The sequence below is a fragment of the Centrocercus urophasianus genome, unplaced genomic scaffold, assembly GCF_019232065.1.
Source record: "Centrocercus urophasianus isolate 14NV4802_14NV808 unplaced genomic scaffold, USGS_Curo_1.0 seq_28, whole genome shotgun sequence".
NCBI classification, from domain to species: Eukaryota; Metazoa; Chordata; class Aves; order Galliformes; family Phasianidae; genus Centrocercus; species Centrocercus urophasianus.
The window spans coordinates 5,715,902-5,736,093 of record NW_024884844.1 but is presented as its reverse complement, the minus strand read 5'-3'; the positions used below and the strand labels follow the sequence as shown (position 1 = coordinate 5,736,093).

General features: G+C 43.4%; 2 protein-coding genes across 10 annotated transcripts in view; both read left to right on the top strand.

The window, feature by feature from the left end:
- ZNF148 (zinc finger protein 148) overlaps window positions 1-9,411 on the top strand; it is a 38,029-nt gene extending 28,618 nt beyond the window's left edge. For all 5 annotated transcript variants that reach the window (XM_042827188.1, XM_042827187.1, XM_042827191.1 and 2 more), the window contains one exon: window positions 260-9,411. In XM_042827188.1, the coding sequence (XP_042683122.1) occupies window positions 260-1,855 (1,596 nt within the window). In that variant the 3' untranslated portion in view covers window positions 1,856-9,411. The remainder of the gene's footprint in view (window positions 1-259) is intronic.
- Window positions 9,412-12,473: 3,062 nt separating this feature from the next.
- SLC12A8 (solute carrier family 12 member 8) overlaps window positions 12,474-20,192 on the top strand; it is a 44,643-nt gene continuing 36,924 nt past the window's right edge. Inside the window, exons 1-5 of one of the 5 annotated variants that reach the window (XM_042827354.1) lie at window positions 12,474-12,619; window positions 14,280-14,473; window positions 14,969-15,115; window positions 16,117-16,152; window positions 18,173-18,364. In XM_042827354.1, coding sequence (XP_042683288.1) covers window positions 14,405-14,473; window positions 14,969-15,115; window positions 16,117-16,152; window positions 18,173-18,364 — 444 coding nt within the window. In that variant the 5' untranslated portion in view covers window positions 12,474-12,619; window positions 14,280-14,404. The other 4 variants (XM_042827351.1, XM_042827352.1, XM_042827355.1 and 1 more) reach the window with 4 other exon arrangements.

The window sequence follows — 20,192 nt, the reverse complement described above, 5'->3', positions numbered from 1 at the left end:
AGTACACATGGGAATTTCTGCAGCTACTGTAGTCCTGTACATATATAAAATAATGTTTTTTCAGTTACAGTGAGCTGAATTGGTGCCTAGGTGGAGCAGTCGCAGCTGCCCGAGGTTGACTATTGATATACACTGATTGTTTGATTGTTTCTTTAGAAGTTAATAACATGGGATAGCCTATCAAGTAAATTTGTTACGATTAATTTCTTAGCGATAATGCATTTATTGTTCTCTAATTACAAAAATATGTATTCTGCAGTATTTCTCCAGGACTGATCGTGTGCTGAAACACAAACGTATGTGCCATGAGAACCGTGACAAGAAACCCAACAGAAGTGCCACCAAAGTTGGCTTTTTGCCATCGGAGGAAGATTCTGGTTTCTCTACGCCTATGAAAGACAGCTCCTTGCCAAAGAAGAAAAGGCAGAAAACAGAGAAAACAAAATCTGGAGATAAGGACTGTACGGATAAATCAGAACAGAAGAAGGACAAAAATGACTATTTGCCTTTGTATTCTGCTAGTACGAAAGTAAAAGATGAATATATGGTAGCAGAATATGCTGTCGAGATGCCACATTCTTCTGTCAGTGGGTCGCACTTAGAAGAAGCAAATTCTGGAGAAATACACCCTCCCAAACTCGTTCTCAAGAAAGTTAACAGCAAGAGGAGTCTTAAACAGCCACTGGAGCAAAGTCAAAGCATTTCACCTTTATCTACGTATGAAGACAGCAAAGTTTCAAAGTATACCTTTGATCTTGTGGATAAACAGAGTTTACTGGACTCTGAAGGTAATGCTGACATTGATCAAGTTGACACATTACAAGAAGGGCCCAGTAAACCTGTACACAGCAGCACTAACTATGATGATGCAATGCAGTTTTTAAAGAAAAAGAGGTATCTACAAGCAGCTAGTAACAACAGTAGGGAATATGCCTTGAATGTAAGTACCATAGCATCTCAGCCTTCTGTAACACAGGCAGCTGTGGCAAGCGTCATTGATGAAACTGCCACAGCTTCGATATTAGACACACAGGCACTGAATGTTGAAATTAAAGGCAGCCATGACAAAAATGTCATTCCAGATGAGGTACTGCAAACTCTGTTAGATCATTATTCACACAAGGCTAACGGACAGCATGAGATCTCCTTCAGTGTGGCTGACACTGAGGTGACCTCCAGTATATCAATCAATTCTTCCGAAGTATCTGAGGTCACCCAATCTGAGACCGTTGGAACAAGCTCTCAAGCTTCCTCATCAGATAAAGCTAGTATGTTACAAGAATACTCAAAGTTTTTACAACAAGCTTTGGACAGAACTAGCCAAAATGATGCCTATTTGAACAACCCAAGCCTTAATTTTGTGACTGATAACCAGACTCTTACAACCCAGCCAGCATTTCCTTCCATAGAGAAGCAGGTCTACACGTCTATCCCCGTCAACAGCTTTCGCTCGGGAATGAACTCTCCATTAAGAACAACTCCAGACAAGTCTCATTTTGGACTAATGGTTGGTGATTCGCAGCACCCTTTTCCATTTTCAGGTGACGAGGCAAATCATTCTTCCTCCTCCTCTACACAGGACTTCTTGGAACAAGTAACTTCTCAGAAGAAAGCAGAGGCACAGCCTGTTCATCAAGCATATCAAATTAGCTCCTTTGAGCAGCCCTTCAGAGCTCAGTATCATGGGGCAAGAGCTGGAATATCATCTCAATTTAGCACTGCCAATGGACAGGTGAACCTTCGGGGACCAGGGACAAGTGCTGACTTCCCAGAATTTCCCTTGGTGAATGTAAATGATAGCAGAGCTGGGATGACTTCTTCACCTGATGCCACAACGGGCCAGACTTTTGGCTAAGAAATCTTTGTAAATAATACTGGCACTTTAGAACACATTTGTCAAAAGGGGGTTGCTCTGTATAAGATGGAGTTCTGTACAGCTTTTAAGAGCGCTATGTTAAAACAAAAGTAAGCTGATATTAGCAAGACCAATAACTGCTTTATATTTTTTATTTCCTTTTTCCTGGTTAGTAACCAGTAATTAATCTGCCTCACGTCGTTGCCCTTATCAAAGGCAGATTATTATTCACTTGTTTGAATCCAGTAATTATTTTAACTTCTATAAAATTTAAAATAAACAGAATCCCCAGGTAAGACTTTTCCCCCATGATTGCTTCCTTACTGGTTTCCTCGTGTGCTTTGGGAAGACAGTTTATTGTCTGCTACTATTCATATTGTCATTTTCAGGCTTGTCAGTGTAGTCATTGCTCTTCATCAGGGAACCAACGTGTACTAAACACACAGAATAAACTGCAAGTTTAAAAGTCAAGCAGATATGGCTTTAAAAGATGGCATTTTCTGGAAAAATAATCTTGCTTCCATCTCTCTCAAAAAATAATTTTAGTTCACATGCCCTTTGTTTCTGCTTTCCATTACCTTGAGTTGTGTTTGGAGGAAAAAATGAATTCTGGTAGACTAACTCTACTATTTAAAAGTCGAATTGATTTAAAATTCTTTAAACAATTTTTTAAGCAAACACATAACTGCTAATGCATTTACTTCGTTCCTGAAGTAATGTGTATTTCTTTGTACAGCTGAATCTAGATGTAACTTTTTAATGACTTTTTTCATATGCAGATATCAAGATTTTGAAGTTTTAGTTAAAATATTCTGTAGATAACATTCCCAGTTACATAATGCTTACACAAACTGTGTATTCCAAGATTTAAAAGCTTAACTGTACCTTACCCTACATACTCATGATTAACATAGAGCACTTAGTCTATTTGATTGATTTGATTTCTCAAAAAAAGAAAAAAATTAAGATTTTTAGGTTTGATACAGTTGCATCATTTTCATCTCATACAGCTCCAATTACAGCTTCCAATATACAGTGAGATTGGGTATCCTGAGCTTCTGTCTTAATTCTCTGTCTAGAATTATGACAGTTCAGCTCATTAAATTAATCAAAATATCCCCATGGGCTGAAGAAGTGGGCATTCAAATTTCATGCATCTTCTTAATGTTTGATTAGAGAAGGTCATTCCAATTTTACCAACCAAAACTGTTGAGTAATGCTAGTGAACAGGATTTCTTTCTCAATATAAATGAGCGACCAGAAGTTTTCATTGCATTTCACAATATAAATAAACTACAAAGTTTATCCCTCTACCACAAATATGGTTTTTTGAATAGTACTTTGTCTTGAAGTATGCAGTATGGTACGATAAGTAGTTCTGTGTGCATTTTTAAGGTGGTAAGATTTGAGTAGCATAACTATTGTGTAGTTTAAGTTAACAATTTACAGATTTTTGAACTGTATGTTCATAATATTGCACCTTCCCTAAAGGGACACTGTCTGGTAGTTTAAGGCAGTTTAAGCCTAATGTAGGCTGATTAACCAGGGAAAAACATGCACGCGCAGACACGTGTGTGTGTGTGTGAATATATATATATATATATGTATGTATATATATATGTATGTTTTTTTTATAGGATTGCAAACATTCTTTTACAGCACTATTGCTAGCTGGTATTTCTCAGATGAAGCCATCAGGTAGGAGAAAATACTGCATCTCAAGGAGCTATAAAATATATCTTGCTTTTGAAGGGACTTGAGCAGGGCACAGAATAGTCCCCACCTCTTCTGAAAACAGTAGCAATTTTTTTTTTTCTTTTTGATAGGAAGCTGATTTTACAGGTGGTTTTTTTTTTTCTTTCTTTTTTTTTTTCCCTTATGGTATCACTATTAAAGCACTAACTTCACTTGGTACAATTCAGGGAGAAAGCATGTTTGTAATCCATGGCTTGCTTCCTGCATTGTCAGGAAATACAAATTGCATAAAATTCTCACTAAGTATTTTTGTATAGGAAAACAAATCATGTTTTGACTTGTATGTTTAATATAAGGAAGGTGTTTCTGCATGTTATCGCTTGCCAGTAACTTGGTCTGAATATTTGGCCCTGAATTAAAAAAAAAGAATGTGCATCAAGGGAGAAGAGTAAATTCCTTGTGGACTATTAATAATACATGTAAAACAAAAATTATTGGAAAGAATATTTTCAATCTGATTCATGTCTCTGTTTTTCTTCCTTTGTGGTCAGTTGGTTGCTTTTTGATTTTGGTTTTTTTTTTTTTTTTTGGCTTTCCATTCTGCTTTGCACAGATATAATAAATATGGCCCCCATAGCCTCGAAGCCACCTCCTGTTACACCTGTTTTGTTCTCATCGTTCTATTTCCATGACATCCTAGTTTGTGCTGCCTGCTTAATATGTTGTTGACATCTTTGTTCTAATGTCCTGTTGTTGCAAGTAGATGACCATTACTAGTAATACTGTTTGTTGTAAATACGACAAGCAGCAAATGCCAAAAGAAAAAGGAAAAACAAAGAAAAACAAGTGGGAGGGGTGGGGGGTGGCTGGGAGAGGGCAACTAGATTATTACTGCACTAGTCTGGTCTGGTAGGAAAGTAAAAGGAATAAAAAGCCTGAATCTCCTAAAGCAGATTCACTCATTTTTACTTAACAAAAGTCACTGCATTGATTCTCTGCTGAGAGAAGGTGATGGAGGAGTAGCAGGGAGCGCTGTTGCCTCGCGCCATCTTCACTCTTAACAAATCGCTGCTTGGGTATGTGAGTGAGCAAGCTGCTGTACAGAGGGGAGGAACTCACCCTTCCCCAGAGCAAAGTGGGAGTCATCTGAGAAGATGTTATTCCTTCTGTCGTAGTTCCTTCTCCAGTCTTCTGATGAGCCATTACAGCTATCCTCAGTGCCTTAGGACAGGCTGTGAAGTCCCAGTGTAGCCTGTGGGGAATATCTATAGGATTCTCGAGTACTTGATCTGCCGATGCTTGAAGCTTTCTGTGACAGAGGAGTTAACCAAATATACTGCTATCATTTCCTGAGTGCATGCCCCTTCATTCTGGAAAAAGTCTGTATGTAGTTCTGGGAGACTGCTCTGTGTAAAAGCTTGCGCTTCGTCAATAATTACATTATTTAATAAGATTTTCTACTGTTAAAATCCTGCTGCTTCTAATCTGCTACAGATGCATGTTCTTCGTTTCAAGCAGGTCAGTGTTCATTTCTGTTAGTTTTCCATGGATGTCCAAAAGAGCTGAAAAAGCAGCAACATCGGTGTTAGTTCTGTTCTTGTACTGCTGTGGTCACTCAGCAGAAGTTGGAGTTAGCATCTGTATTGCATAGAGTGAGCAACACAGGTTCTTTCTGAAGGGTCATGCAGGCTGCAGGTGTGTGTATGTAAGGGGGAACCTTTTGTGGCTCTCTCCTCACCATAGAGCCACAATGATTTTTTTTTAAAAGAGGAAATGGATGATGTTTATTACCAAACTATATATATACATATATGTCTATATATATAGACACATACTCATAGGCCATATTTTGGACCTAAATTACTTGACAGTGTCCCTTTTAGCATGAGTCCTTTGGTATATTTTACCGTTCACGTAACAGACGATGAAGGAATCAGCTTGGAATGGTATCCTAATAAGCATTTACGTTTTCTTCTTTTGATTTGAGAATGAATTAATCACAAATGTCAAGGTTTAGAGAGAAGGGTTAACAATGTGTATCGCTGTACACTGGTTTACAAAATACATAAATTGAATGATAAAGGAATTATGTTAACGATCACGTGTCTCCTAGTATTGTCTTGAGGAAAATGGTGTTTCAGGAAGAAAATAGGACAAGAAAGTATCTGCATGAATTAACACTTGCATTACTTTTCTATTGTACTTGTCGGTTTTCTGGATGAGGGGAACTTTTCATTGTTAATTGAGAAGTACAGTAAAATCTTGCTAATTCGCTGACAGCTAACCAGAGCATCCCATAGGTTTATATGTCCCCTATGGTCTCTCTCTTCCCACCTCTCTGCGATGTGCTAAAAAGTACAGTAGCCAAGTCTCGTATGAGTAATACTGTACTGCTTCACCTGAGTATACTACAGAATCTATGTCAGTATACTGGGAGGTACACGAAGCACTGCAAACTAAATCACAATTGTCAGAATAAATGAACAAAGTACCTTTTGTGATGTGACATCCTTGCTTTCATTGCCTGCTTCTTCACTACTTCCAAAATTGTGATTTCTAAAGGGTTTCCGAGTCATTGCTGCGAATTATTGGGGTTCTACTGTAACTTTTGGAAGCATTCGTATGTTCTCCTATGAAAACTTTCCACCTGGACGTATACATGATATTCCATGCTTGTTCAGAATATTTTTACAGTGTTTGTATCACACGTAGTAACTATTTGAAATGAACCAGAATATTTGGGTGAATTCAGTCTGAATTTTGCAGCATTGGATTTCTTTATGTATGTATATTTGCCAACTAAATATTCTTGGTTTTGAGAGCTTTGGTTTTTTTTTTTTTTTCTGTTTGTTTGTTCTTTGTTGGCCTGTTTTAATACCATTACAAATTGCAGGGAAAACCCTAATGCTCCAGGGAATACGTTTGACAAATCTAATAGGCAGAAATCTGCTTCTGCAGTCGGTACCAGTACACATGTGAACTTTCAGATTACATGGTTGGTACTGAGGCAAGCTCATCGTGTTACACTCTGCTAGTTTTAAATGTGTTACGGAGATGAAGCCTTGTAACTTTGAAAGTTCATTCGACTTACGGTAATGCATGTTTGTGTTAGGCATGTAATGCATTTAGCTGAAGCTCACTTGGCAAGGGGCAAGTACTAGAAAGTATTACTGCTAATGAAAAGAGTTGTCTCTAAGTTAAAACTTCAACCTTTGTTCAAGTTTAAATTGCTTTGTGTCAGGGAAATACATTTATAGTCGCTTTTGCTCTACTCTGCGTAAAGAACCTTATGTTTCCTTTTTAAAATTGTAACTTTTGGTAGGAAACACAAACTGAGGCAAGCAAACATTTCTAAGAGTTGTTTCTTGCTCTCCTTAATCCAATGGATGGAAAGGTAATATGTGTAAACAACATTATTTTATTTTTTTATGCAATATCATGCTGTAAATATGATTTATCAAATAAGGATGTACCTATGATTGAATCTTTGATTCTGCACAGTTAGAGTTTATATATAAATATAAATGTCTTGACAATCAAGGACTTATGTCAGTCTTCCTTTATGATGTTTATTATTGTTATGCATTCCATTTGTTTGAATCGAGTACCGATGTGGAAATTTGTATTGTCTGTAAAGTATGTAATGTTTTTATAGCCTGTTTAAAGAAGAAACAACAAATGCTGTAAATAGATCTGGACTGATGGCAGTACCGCTCTGTTCGAAGGCGTACGATGTTGTACTGTTTGTAAGCAATAATACATGACAGTGCTAACTTTACGAGTAGCATAAGGATAAGTTCCAAAAATACCTTTGGGGAGTTAATAGCCTTGAGTTAACGAATATTCTTAATCGTTTTTTATAAATAAATTCAAGTGTCCTCCTGCTGGAGTAGGTAACATTGTTTACACAGCACAATCTCAGTCACAGAGAGGACAGCCTTTAGATCCATGGCTTCATCCGTGCACACTTTGAGTAAGAAAGGAATGGCTTGGCTGCACTTCTGCGAGAGGAGGAAGACTGCAAAAGTTGAATAGCTGTGTCTCTAAAGGATGAGAGATACTATTCTGCTTCTGTGCTGATTCCTGACAACTCCTCTGCTTAAATTTGGAGTCTTTAAGTCCTGATACTGAGCTGACGAGACTTGGGCCTCCAGTACAAAGGAGTGGTTCTCTCCGTATTTCGTATGCAGTTAAACAGTGAACTTCCAAGTCACGTGTTCAGTTGAGTTGCGTATTTTTCCAGTTATGAGCTATGAGGTGATGAGTTTATTCCGACAAATAAACTAAACGTCAAACTTATAGTTTGAATTGAGTAGGGATTAGACTGTACAGAGCAGCAAAACTATTTGAACGCAGTCATCACTGCTTTAGAACCCCCCACCCCGATTTATAAATGTATATGACCTACATTTTATAGAAAAGAAAATGTTTTTAAATGCTAGTCATTTATATAATATGTGCTTTGAAGGATTTGCTAGTCCACTTCTGTCACTTTTAGTACACTGGTATCTTTTATATGTAATGTATGCTTTTTATTATTATTGTAGTAAAGCATTTCAGTAGGAGGAATTTTGCAACAGTATGAGGGGTTGAACTTTTCCTTGTCAGAAATGAATTATACTGGACTTTGTCTGTGTAGTCTTGTCTTTCTTTTAACGCTGTCTGGAAGGGAGCTTGGTGTTCAATAAAGCAAGTGACCTCCTTTTATGTTGAAGGCATACTATGTAGTGCTGAATCGGATCTGGAAACATGATGGATTTGGAGACAGAGCAATTAGTACAAACTCTAAGCGTGCAGAAGGAACTGTGCTCTGGAAAACCTGGTGATACATATCTAGTGGAACACTGTTACGGTGCATTTTCTGATCTAGTGTTATTTTCCTCAAGTCCAAATGCCTTCTTCGTACTTCAACTAATAAACAGAAAAATCCATATAGATAAACTTAGGACAATAGGTTTATTTAGATAATTATACAGTATTTCTTTATCCTACGCCATCTATTCCGTCCGTTTATTACTAGGCAAAAGATCATAACCTGAATTCCATCAGTAAAAGTATGTATATTGATAAGAGATGGTTTTGTAGGAACTGGGCAAGGATGAAATTTGTATATTCTTTATGACAGAAACCAAGGTGGGGGTCTGTCTGTACTCCTGGGAGATGAGGAAGTCCCCGATACAAAGAATGTGTGTGTGAGTGTGTGTGTGTACATATGTGAAAGATGCATGGGCCTCCTGGCAAAAGTGATACAAGTGTAAAAGGATTTAATGTAGCTCAACACATGACTTATGTTTAGTATGTAAAAGAAACGTATAAATTTCATAATTCAAAAAGACAAAAATAGTTTTGCAGGAAACAAAACTATTTGGATAGCAGGCTTGACCAAATAAATGTTTTGGTTAAACTTGATATATTTTAAATGATTCTATTTCTGCCTTTATTTCTGCCCTAAAAGCAACCTAAAGTATTTTGGGAGTTACTCTTATCTGTTCCTTTGACTGTGAGTGTAATTTATATCATGGTTTACAAAACGTGGCATGAAGGATCGGATTGTTTTATCTGTATAATACAATGAAAGATGGCTTTTTTTACATAATCACGGTGAATGGTATTGTATTAGGATTGATTTATTCATTCGGTGACTTAATGAGTTCCATCGCTTTTGACATAATTGTTTTCTTATGGTTAACTTAGTCATTTGGGGCTTATAATACCCTCCTATGTATTGTGATACTAAGGGAAGTTATGTTTTCGCTTTATTTTTAATTAAACTAATAGTTTGATAATTTATATTTGCAAATGATGCATTTTAAATGTGGTCACTTGCTGTTTGAAAAATAAAAATATAGAATACTGTTTTATGAATAGACTTTTAGCAGTATTTTTCACGCTAGTGAATTTCAAACGAAATGTCTCTGAGGCAGATGGAGGCTCGTGAGGATGCTTGCTGTTGTGTAAGAACACGAGGGGATAACTGCAGCCAATGAGTATCGAAGGATTTGATTGAGATGTACAAAGTTTCTGTCGGTTTTCTTCTCCTTTGGGTCTCTATCTTGTCACCTCCGTTTATAGAAAGCGGAATATCTGGCCTTAATTCTAACCTTGGACCTCATAGAAGATTGTGCTACTGTGGCAATAGAGTCACTTGGATAGGAGCTCGTGGCGTTGGGTAGCTTTCCTTTGGGAGAACTTCTTGACACTAAGGAGGGGCTGCCCACCTTCCTGCCTTCAGGAGTGTGAGGCTGTGAGCCTCGCTGCTCCACGCTGCTTTCACATGCTTCTGAAATACAGAGCAAACACAGCAGTGTAATTTGATAGGCCTTCGTTGCAATGTTATTCCACTGTGCCTGCTGTAGTATTGTTTTTAAAATGGCTTTTAAAGAACTTGAAGTTCTGTGCTGACATTCATCTTGTGTAATGATTACTCTCAATTGTTCTAGGTTGAGCAGCATTAAGGTGTGCTGTGCAAAGTGCACCGGTAAGTAGCACTGGCTTGCTCAGCCATGTACTGGTGGAAATAAGAAATCCAACACTGATAGTTTCTGCCTGTTGACTTTTACAATGTCAAGATACTAAAGCAGTACTGAAAAACAGGACATTTTTCGATGTTTTTATGTTGGAAATAATTGCCAGACCTTACATTTTGTGTTCAGTGAGAAAAAAGAATCCACGTAGCTGTACTTTCTGCTAGGAGGAAGAAAGAGTCTTCTGCTCAAAGTGCTGGTTGTTTATTTAGAAGGTTGAAAAAATATCTGTCTATTGGAATGTTTTCCTTGTGCTGCACGGGGTGAACTGTTATGTAGCTCCAGGGTGGTTCATGACAGAGAGAGATCTGGAGGTGGGGCTTTGGATTTAGGGAGATGGGAAGGAAGAGCATCTGAGTGGTCAGCTGTCCTGTGCATTGTGCTTGCCAGATCAGCAGAAAACAGTTGCCTGTAGAATGCCATCTGCTCTTTTGTCTGCTTTAGCTGTCAAGACGTGGAGCTGCAAGAAGGGAGCTGGAACTGGAGCTGGAGCCCTCCCAGGAGCAGCAGTCCTGCAGGTAAGCTGCCCCACACTGCCCTTCTACCTTGCCAGGTAGAGCTTCAGGACGCAGCCCCAGTGCAGCATCTGTATTCTGAGTGCCAAAGGCGGGCTGGCACATACATGCTGGCAGAAAGTGCATCTGAGGGTTCGGTGAGGTGCCATCTCAAAGTGGGGTGGCGGCAGGGATCTCCTGCAGTCCATGACGTGCAAAAAAAGTACTACTCCTATATTTGTCCTTCTGGGTGTTTGCTGGCTGTACCAGAAGCTGCTGGTTTTCTGCTTGCAGTCAGTGGGCAGCTCCCCTTGCCCTGTGCCTGCTCCCACCCCATAAGTAGAGGCTGCTGCCTGACTTGCAGCTGTTCCACATGGGCATAGGAAATCATGGGAGATGGTGAATTAACAGCCAGAAGTGCTGGGGATACTTCAAGGTAATGGTGATCACAGAGTGAGGCGTATCAACAACGCAGAGGGTGCTCCCGGCAGCAGGAAGATGCCGACTGGTTTGTTTCTCAAGACCTGAGATTTGCTCCATTTGCTTTGCCAGTTCCCAATGCTTCTTTGTCACAAAGCTGTCTAATTATAGATCAGATCAGTCTAAGAAAGTTGTGGTTCCAAAAGAAGGAAAAAGAAGGGCAAGGTAAGCTGTGTGCCAGTGAGTTCTGCCTTCCTCCAGAACTTCCAGGGCTCAGAAGGAGGCTGGTTTGTGGATTTTCATTTCTCCAAGGCTGTATTTGTTGGCGTAAAACAGTGTTGAGCAGAGGGATTGGGTCACCTGGTTGAACACAGGAGGAGAGCACTGCAGTTCCTTGCCCATGAGCCCTCTGACATTGGATATGGAGGAGCACTATGCAGCATTAGGGAAAATGCACTTTAGAAGCAGGTTTGTTTTTTTTTTTTTTGCAGTTTAGCACATAAATGAACTCAGGAAAATGTCGGCTCTCTGTGGACAGAACTCTGCTTCAGGAGGACTCTTGGTTGAACACCCTGCTTTACTGTTGGCATAAGATGTGTCTGTAGACCACTAGGTGATGCAACTCATATCGTGCAGCTGATTCCCAACACTGCTCCATGAGGTGCGAGCTGCGTGTGCCCAGCAGCTGCTATGCTGCGAAGGGCAGCAGGGTTCTGTGAGTGGGGTTGGTGGTGGCAGAAATAAGCATCATCCAGCATTCCTGCAACTCCCGTCATCCCCCAGCCCTATGCACCTAAATGCACATCCCTTCCTGCTGAATGACCCACGTACTGCCACACAGTGTGCTTAGTTGACTTCGAGCTGCTGCTCTGGCATTCAGGTTACTTCTGTATACTCATGTTTCTTTAATGAAAACAAAGCGCTTTGCACGTGACAGTGACTTGCTAACACTCAGAGGAGCGTATGTCAGTCTGCATTTTTGCACTGGGAGCACAGGCCCATGCCATGGGAGGATCTGGCCCAGCCTGCTCACAGGTACCTATAAACGTGTCCTCCTGGAAGGAGTTCCAGAAATATTCCAGGAATCTCTTTGCCTTCCCCATTCGACTCCATCTACCTGTCCAGGCACCTCTTTCCTCTTGGTCCCAGCCGTTGCTGTTTCTGCAAAGTGAAGGGTTAAAGCTAGGGTTGTGCTTTATCTCTGTGAGCTGGAAAATCATTGCCTTGCCTTATTACCGAGCCGTCTTGAAATAGCCTGAATTTGCTTTCTTTTGGAAGCAAACGGAGCTCTCGGTCAGACGGTCTGACTTTCGGGTGGCCCTGCGTGGAGCCAGGAGTTGGACTCGACGATCAGCCCCATCGATCAGTCGATTCTCTATGCAGGGCCGTGGAAGCGGGAGGCGGCCGCTCCCTTGCGGAACTGCAGCACCACTGCCCCGTGCTGGCGGCCGTCCCTCCGGCACCTCGGCACGGACATCCTACCTACCTGCACGCTGCTAGCTGCTGCCTCCATTCGGGCCGACTCCCGACGTAAAGGAGGGCGGGCAGAGGGTGCGCACCGGCACACGTGGCGGCCCCCCCCCCCCCCCCGGCGGGAGGAGGCGGTGCCGGGGAACGGCTGCGGGCGGCAGGTGAGCGGTGGGACCGGGGGGAAACAGGGGGGTGAGGGTGGGAGGTGCTGGGGGCTGGGACTGTGCTACGGGTGGGGATAGGGAAGAAAGGGAGAAAAGAAAGCAAAAAAAGAGGCAAAAGTGAGGGAAAATAAAGAAAAACAAACAAACCAAAAATAAGAACAAAAATGAGAGGAAGGAAATAGGAAAAGGAAGCTGCAGCAGCGAGATGGACCGGGGCTGCTTCCCCAGCAATGCTGAGCAATTGATCCCACCACGTGTGGGATACTGCAGGGCAGGGCCCTGTGGGGGTCCCAGTGCTTGCAGTGTGTGGAGCTGTGCTCACACAGTGTTTATGGCTGTTGGGGTGAGTGAATAACAGGTGAACAACCTTGAGCAGGTTGGAAGCTCCCATGCGCAGCAGTGTTCTGCTGCCTTATTTCCTTTGCGTTCCTGTCTCACTCAGGGCCCTGCAGTCAGATGGGTTTTTTTTTCACAGACTGCTTGGTGTCTTTAGTAGAAGCTTCAGGATTCAGCTATCAATTAACTCCTGAATTAGAAAGCGTTCTGTCATTCTGATTGCCATGGCTGTCTGCTTGCCTCTCACTGTTGTAGCTTATGCCCTGCCTGCGTGTGGTGCTTGCCTCAGTTGCTCTACAGGCTAAAGGGATGTGTCCATCCAGTGTGTAATGCATCCATCCAGGTGTGTAAGTAGCTGTAGAATTAAATAATGGAAGAGGGGGTGACGTTAGGAGAACGTTGTCTGCATATGGATTTGGAGTCCTCTAACTGAGAAAAAGGAAGGAAACCCTCAGCTGTGTGGCCATAGATATCTAGGAGGGCAGTGGTTCCTACTGGGTCAACTCCAGGAATGAAACCTCCAGAGAAGTGCTTGTGCCAATTTTTCCCTTTTGGTAGGGTCATAGAATCATTAAGGTTGGAAATGACCTCTAAGGTCATTGACACCAGCCATCAACCCATGCCTACTGACCACATCCCTGAATGCCACATCTCCATGGTTCTGGAACACCTCCACTGACAGTGACTCCATCACGTCCCTGGGCAGCCTGTGCCACTGCTGTTCCATTCTTTCTGAGAAGAAATAGTTCCTAACATGCAACCCGAACCTCCCTAGCTCAACTTAAGGTCATTATCTCTTGTCCTATGGCTTTTACCAGGAAGAAGAGGCTGACTCACCATAATCTTTCCTTTACCATCCTTGCACTGCACTGGAAGAGAGAGGGGTAGCAGGGCCCTCTGTCAGGCGGAGAATATAGAGGAGGGGGTCTAGTCTGCAGAACAGTGCAGTGGATGGGAAGGTGATAAGTGCTGTGCAACTGTTAGTGATGCTGGGAAGTGCTCTGTCATGTCATAACAGCACGGAAGAATGGAATAGAATGAGCAGGCGCCAGATTTAAAGCCAAGTGAAAGGAAATACTTCTCCCAGACAGCACATAAGGAAGCTGTGAAGCTAGTGCTGCAGGATGCTGGGGTTGCCAGGAGCAGGAAAGGACTGAGCAAAGCCCACCAAAGGCTGTTAAGTGCTAGAGTTGAGAGAGTATTGTGGTGGTGTTGCACTCTGTGGTTCAGCATCAGCCGTTGGCTCTGGTTGGTTAACAGCCTCACGCTTCTGCAGACTGAGAAACAGCAGCAGTGCCTTCTGTCTGTCCTCCTTCCACAGGAAGTGCAGTAAGACCATGAACCTACAGCAGGGAATTGGGCGCTGCAGGAGCTTGACAGAGGAGAAGAGCTGACGTGCTGGGCTCAGACCCACCAGCCGAAGGCAGAGGGAGTGTAAAGGGCGTGATGAACATGCCACATGATGCCAGAGGGGAGGGCCATGTGCAGGAGCTGTTCCACGAGGAGGCCCAGCAGGTACGTGGGAGCCAGCTCCCCTTGCAGCCCAGCTGCACGTCCCCTGAGGTTTCAGCTGTTGGCTTCAGCAGCTCTGAAATTTGCACATGTCCTTTATCTCCTCTAGAAACTCAGTGTTCTCATCCCTAATCTATTGGCTTTGTGTGATGACAGAGCTATTTGAACCTATTCTTCTAGCCCCAGTCTATCCAACCTAGTTTGTCTTCTGCTCCAAGAGATGCTGCATTGACCCTGTTCTTTTTGATGGGGTTTTCAAAGCTCATCCAGTTCCAATCCCATGCCATGGGCTAGTTGCCACCTACTAAGTCAGATTGCCCAAAGCCCCATCCAGCCTGGCCTCCCAGAACACACCGCTTCCAAAGTTGGAGCTAAGTCACATCTTCACACTTGTTGATGGCAAGCCACGTGGCTATAATGGTCACTGACCTTCACACCACTTCTGCAGCCTGCCTGTAGAGTGTAAGGGATGAAACTAAAGGCTTTGCTTTCCTGCAGGAATCTCAAACACAGAGCAGGCCCTGGTGGAAGATCCAGCTGTTCGTGTGGGAGCCGGTGCTTTTTGGGACATGGGATGGCGTCTTCACCTCCTGCATGATCAACATTTTTGGAGTGGTTCTTTTCCTGAGGACAGGATGGCTTGTGGTGAGTGAGGGCTGATTCGGTTGAACATAAGAATGGGAATAAGTCATTTTCTCCTCACCTCTCTTCTCCATCAGAACCTGAGTGTTCTTGGTTTTGTGATGCTCATAGGCAATGAATTTGTGAAGTCCTCTGGTATTTCCTAGCTTTTTAGAAGGTTCCACAAAAATGGAAGGTGGTATTTTTAAGTGTTCCTGTTTTAGCTTTCAGAAAAAGAAAGCAGCACCACAACCACCAACCTAGACAGTAGCTTGGGACATCCTGATGTTGCGCTGTTGAGGCAGAAGAATTGCTTTTCAGGCAAAGCACTTTACTGCAGGTAGAGCTAATTTAACATCTTCCCAGTACCACCAGAGCAGATCTCTTCCAAACATAACTGCATTACTTGGGGTCCCTAGTGTGTCTCAGGTGGGCAGTCCACAGCCAGGTGGAAGTGTCCTCGCTGCCCAAGGGGCTCCTTTGTATGAACCCAACGACTTGTGCAGGGTTGGGGCCTGCCTCTTCTCTCTTGCACTGCAGTGTGGAACTGTTCCTGCTGCAATTTGTTGTGCTGTCCCTTAAAATTTCCCCTCAGTAAAAGGAAAGCATCTCCAGGGAGTAGCGGAATTTGAGCTTCAGGCTCAGTCTGCATCACAAGTGCAAGTTTGTGTCACAGGCACAGTGAACATTTTCCAAAAGGAAGCTTGCACTTTATATTGAGCACTTCATCACTGAAGGCATCAAAAGGGAATATTGAGACCCGCAGAGCTACAGAATCAGGTGAATCCATAGGGCAGCTGAGATGCAGTGGGGCTGTTCCCTCGCTGACAATAGGGTGCAAACCCCAACCCTGCATTCCACTGATCCTTGGTGGGTCAGTGCATGGGTGCTGTGCTCTTTGCTTCACCTCTTCCAGCTGAAACATGGCTCGTGCTTTTTGGTGGGAACTGCAAGCTGAAGAAACCGGGATGATTATCTTAGCTTCACTTTTCTTGATCTGATTTCCTCCATGTCTCCCCTGAAAGCGAATTACTGCCGGAACGAGCGCAAATAAAAATGAAGTAAGTAAATAAAAACTGGAACAGCTGGAAGACGGCGTGAAAAGGAAGGGAGGAGAAGTCAAGGCTGGCAGAGCACGCGTAGCAGAGGACACACATACATGGATCCATTTGTCAGGCTTTTGCTGTAGATTTTCAGAGCTGGAGTTGGTAACGCCTGCAACTGCAGGCGACCTCAGTCTTCCACATGTATTCAGTAACTGCTGCACCACTGCGCTTACTCTCCATCCTTCCAGCATGCATGCATAAGTAATCAGGGCTTTTGCCTCCCAGTTCTGCCTTCCTCCCACTGGTGTTCTGTTGGAAGGAGTTAGGTCTCTTCTGGCCCTGATGTTAAACCTTTATTCTGCCTAAAGCCCCACGTTGCCCATTAACCAGCTGCTGCGCTTGCCCGGTGCCTCCTCCAGGATCTGGAAAAGCCCAAGGCCATGTGTATGTTTGCATGTGTGTGATTTTTTTTTTTTCTTTTTAACTGAAGCGTGTCGTATTTATTAACCCTTTTAAACTTAGGATAAGCTATGGAGGAAAAGGAACAATTGTCCTTTTAAAGGAGTGTCGGGTTGTATTGGGCTTTGGGCTGGCCCTGCAAGCAGCTGCATTTGTAACAAATCTTGGCTCTGTTCCCCACTGACCAGATAAAGCCCTGTCAAAGGCCGCGGGATGCTGAACCAAAATAGGATTTTATGATGATAGTAACATCCTGGATATGTTTCTGTTGTTTTGCAAAAAGAAGGGGAAAAAAAAAAAAAGAGATCTGGGATTTCAACCAATCCCAAGGATGAGAAGCAGTGCTGGTAATAAACAAACCCATATCAAGGCTAGCATGACCTCAGAAACTATTGGAGTGGGAGGAGAGGGAGCAAGGATAGAGAGGAGCGATGGGACAGGGCCTGAAACACGAGTCGAGGCAGAGGAAGTGAGGCCAGATGTGAACTGGGCACTGGGAGAGGCTTCTGATGATGCAGTTGGGCTGGCAGTGTGCTGGACTAAGCAATTTGTCAGCAGGGGAAGGTGGGCTGGAGCACGGAGCAAAACTTTTGGAAAATAAATTAGAGCTGTGAGAGAGAGGTTTGGAAGGTCCTGAGTGCAGAAGAGGCACTTGAATTTGCATGGAGGAACGAAGTGCCTTCTCCTTGGCTCTGTGGAAGGCATGCTTTCACTGCACATAGGAAATGCAACCACAAATGGAGCGCCCCAAGCAGCGTACCCTGCACTGCAGGCAGGCTTTGCTGCTCACCCTACACCTTTGGCTGCAGCCGCTCCTCCCTGGCGCTTCCTCTGCCTGGAGCAGGAAGGAAGTTTTTATCAGCAGGGTGAAATCCTTCGCACAAAATGCGTGTGAGGAAATTGAGTGTGAGAGCCACCTGCTACTTTGCATACATCGGGCAGATAAAGCCCCGCGTGTGGTGGCCTATGAGCGCATTATTTATTTTCCAGGCAGTGTTTCCCTGGGGGTTTTGTTCTTTGTTATCGCTTGGGAGGATTGCAGCTTTTAAAGGTAACGTTGTGATAAATTAAAATTCCAGTGTGATGATTTTAATAGATCAGTTGCCACAAATCCCAAACATTTGGTTTTGAAACTGCTTTTTGTTCTGAAAGTGTTCTGTTTGTTTGTTTTTGGCTAATATTTCATTCTCAAACATAATGAAGCATTGCAATGGCAGCAACCCCCTCCCCGTGGTCATTGAGTCATTGTTTGGCATCATCCTTTCTCAGCCAGAAGCCGGAATCAATGATTCATGCAGGAGCCCAGTGATGGAGCAGAGCCTTATCATGGAAGGGTCTGTCCAGCCGCAGGACGAGGCAGCTCTCCTTCAAAAGGGCATCAATAAGATCTGTGAATTTAGCAATCAGTTACATTAATTACATAATTAGGGTCTGTGTTGAGGTTTTGCCCTTCCTTTTCATCCGTAATGACTTCATAGCCATTGATCACAAGTAACTAGAAGTGGCTGGGTCCTTTCTCTGTCTCAACTGATTTTTCTTGTGTGAGTTGTTTTTTGTTATTGTTTTCTCATTGCAGGGAAACACTGGTGTTGTGATGGGCATGTTTCTGGTGTCCTTTGTGGTCCTGGTTGCTCTGGTGACAATCCTATCTGGAATTGGAGTCTGTGAGAAGTGCAGCATTGGAAGTGGAGGCGTCTACTCCATGATCTCTACTGTCCTTGGAGGTCAAGTCGGGGGGACCATTGGGCTCCTTTATATTTTTGGCCAGGTAATTAGAAACGTGAGAAGATAATTAAAAAGAAAAACTAGAAAACTTATCAGTCTTTCTAAATGCATACGTAAGAGCAGGCCAAATGGCACTTGGCATAGTTAAAATGGCAGAGGAGTTGGTTTTTGTGCAGAATGTCCATTTCATTCCCAAAGTACCCTTGGTGCCAAGACAGGCCTTGCCCTTAAGGAGACATCAATCCAATGGAAAGGCAGTGGCCAGGGTGGCCACCTAAAGCAAAGAGCCCTCTGGGCTGCCATGTTGGCTTTTATGTGCTCACTATGCCCTTGGGGATGTGGGGGTACATGTGGCCGGGCTAGCTTTAATTGTTTCTCCAAATGGGACAGAAGTGGAGCTGGTGTGTGATGGGAGCTGGGCAGAGGGAAGGTGGTGTTTTGAGAGTCACAACTTCTGTGTTTTTTGAATGGCCCTGAGGAGCCATGGTGGCAGAGCACTGAAATGCATATGTAGTAAACATAAAGAGTGGAAAAAAATCTGTTAAATATGTGATAACTTAACCCCCTCCCCCTGTAAAGATGTTATGAACAGTCTGAAGTGTGGTGAGCAGGCAAGAATTTTTATTGAAGTTTGCTTTAAAATGACTGACTTGCAGCAATCTCTGAAAACCCTTAAAAAACACAAACCAAAAAGAATCCCCTCTTCTCCTTTCACTTCAGATTAAAAGCAAGTGTCCATAAAATACAAATTGAACGCACTTATAAGCCAAGATATGGAAATGGGCCACACATGAGAATCCTTCCTGTAATATTTTCCACTCCTGCTCTCTGAGTGGACCCTGTCTGGGAAAGCAATCAGGTTGCAGCCTCTCCCAGGTGTCGTAAAACCTGGCCTCTGGCAGCCCCATCCTGTAGTGAGGCGTCCAGCTCGCATGGGGGCTGCGGGGTGGGAATTGGCAGTTTGAGGAGAAATGCTTTGCGTGCTCCCGAAAGCTGATGTGTTTCCCTTCTCTCTGGCTGTGCTCAGCGGACTTTATCTGCCTTTTTCTGCAATAGCTGTGAGCTGCATCTCTGCTGCAAGCTGCACACAGAGAGCTGTAACTGGTCAGAAGTGGCGCAGGAACTGGGTACGTGGTCCTGCTGCCTTCAGTAATGAGAGGTTGCTCAGCATCCTGGGGCATGCTGCAGACATGGGCTGGAACCCAGCGTGAGGTCCTCTTGTGATGCGCCGGAGGAAATGCTTGATCACAGGATTGTTGAGATTGGAAAAGACCACTAAGATCATCAAGTTCAACCTCAAACCATCCCCCACCATGCCCGCTAACCATGTCCCTCTGCCACATCTCCACACTCATCTCTTGAACACCTCCAGGGACGGTGACTCCGCCCCCACCCTGGGCAGCCCATTCCAGTGCATCTCCACTGTTTCTGAGAAGAAATTTTTCCTAATGTTAACCATGAATCTCCCCTAATCAGGTCCAGCATGCCTATAGCAGCTCCTCCAGAGATCAGCATGTGCTTGGTCATGGCAGCTTGGGCTGCAGGGTTGGGGTTTGATGCTCTTCTAAGCAGTCTCATTTTCTGAAGAGGCCCACAGTAAGAGCTGTTCAAATAAAGAAAGGATTTGTAGCCCTAAAATAGCTTTCTGCTGAAAGCGAATGTAAAGGTAGCACTTGTCTGGGTGTTACAAATCAGTTATGTTCTTCACCCAGCAAAGTGTGTGTCTTGCGAAGGCTCTTAAGGAACTGATTTCTGCAAGCATTCAGCCTAGACATTCTGTTCTGATTTCAAGGTAGGTAGTTCAAGCCCCAAGAAAGAACCCCTTGTTGCAGGGCCAGTGGGGTGGTATCTTGTTACTGTGCAAGGTGGAC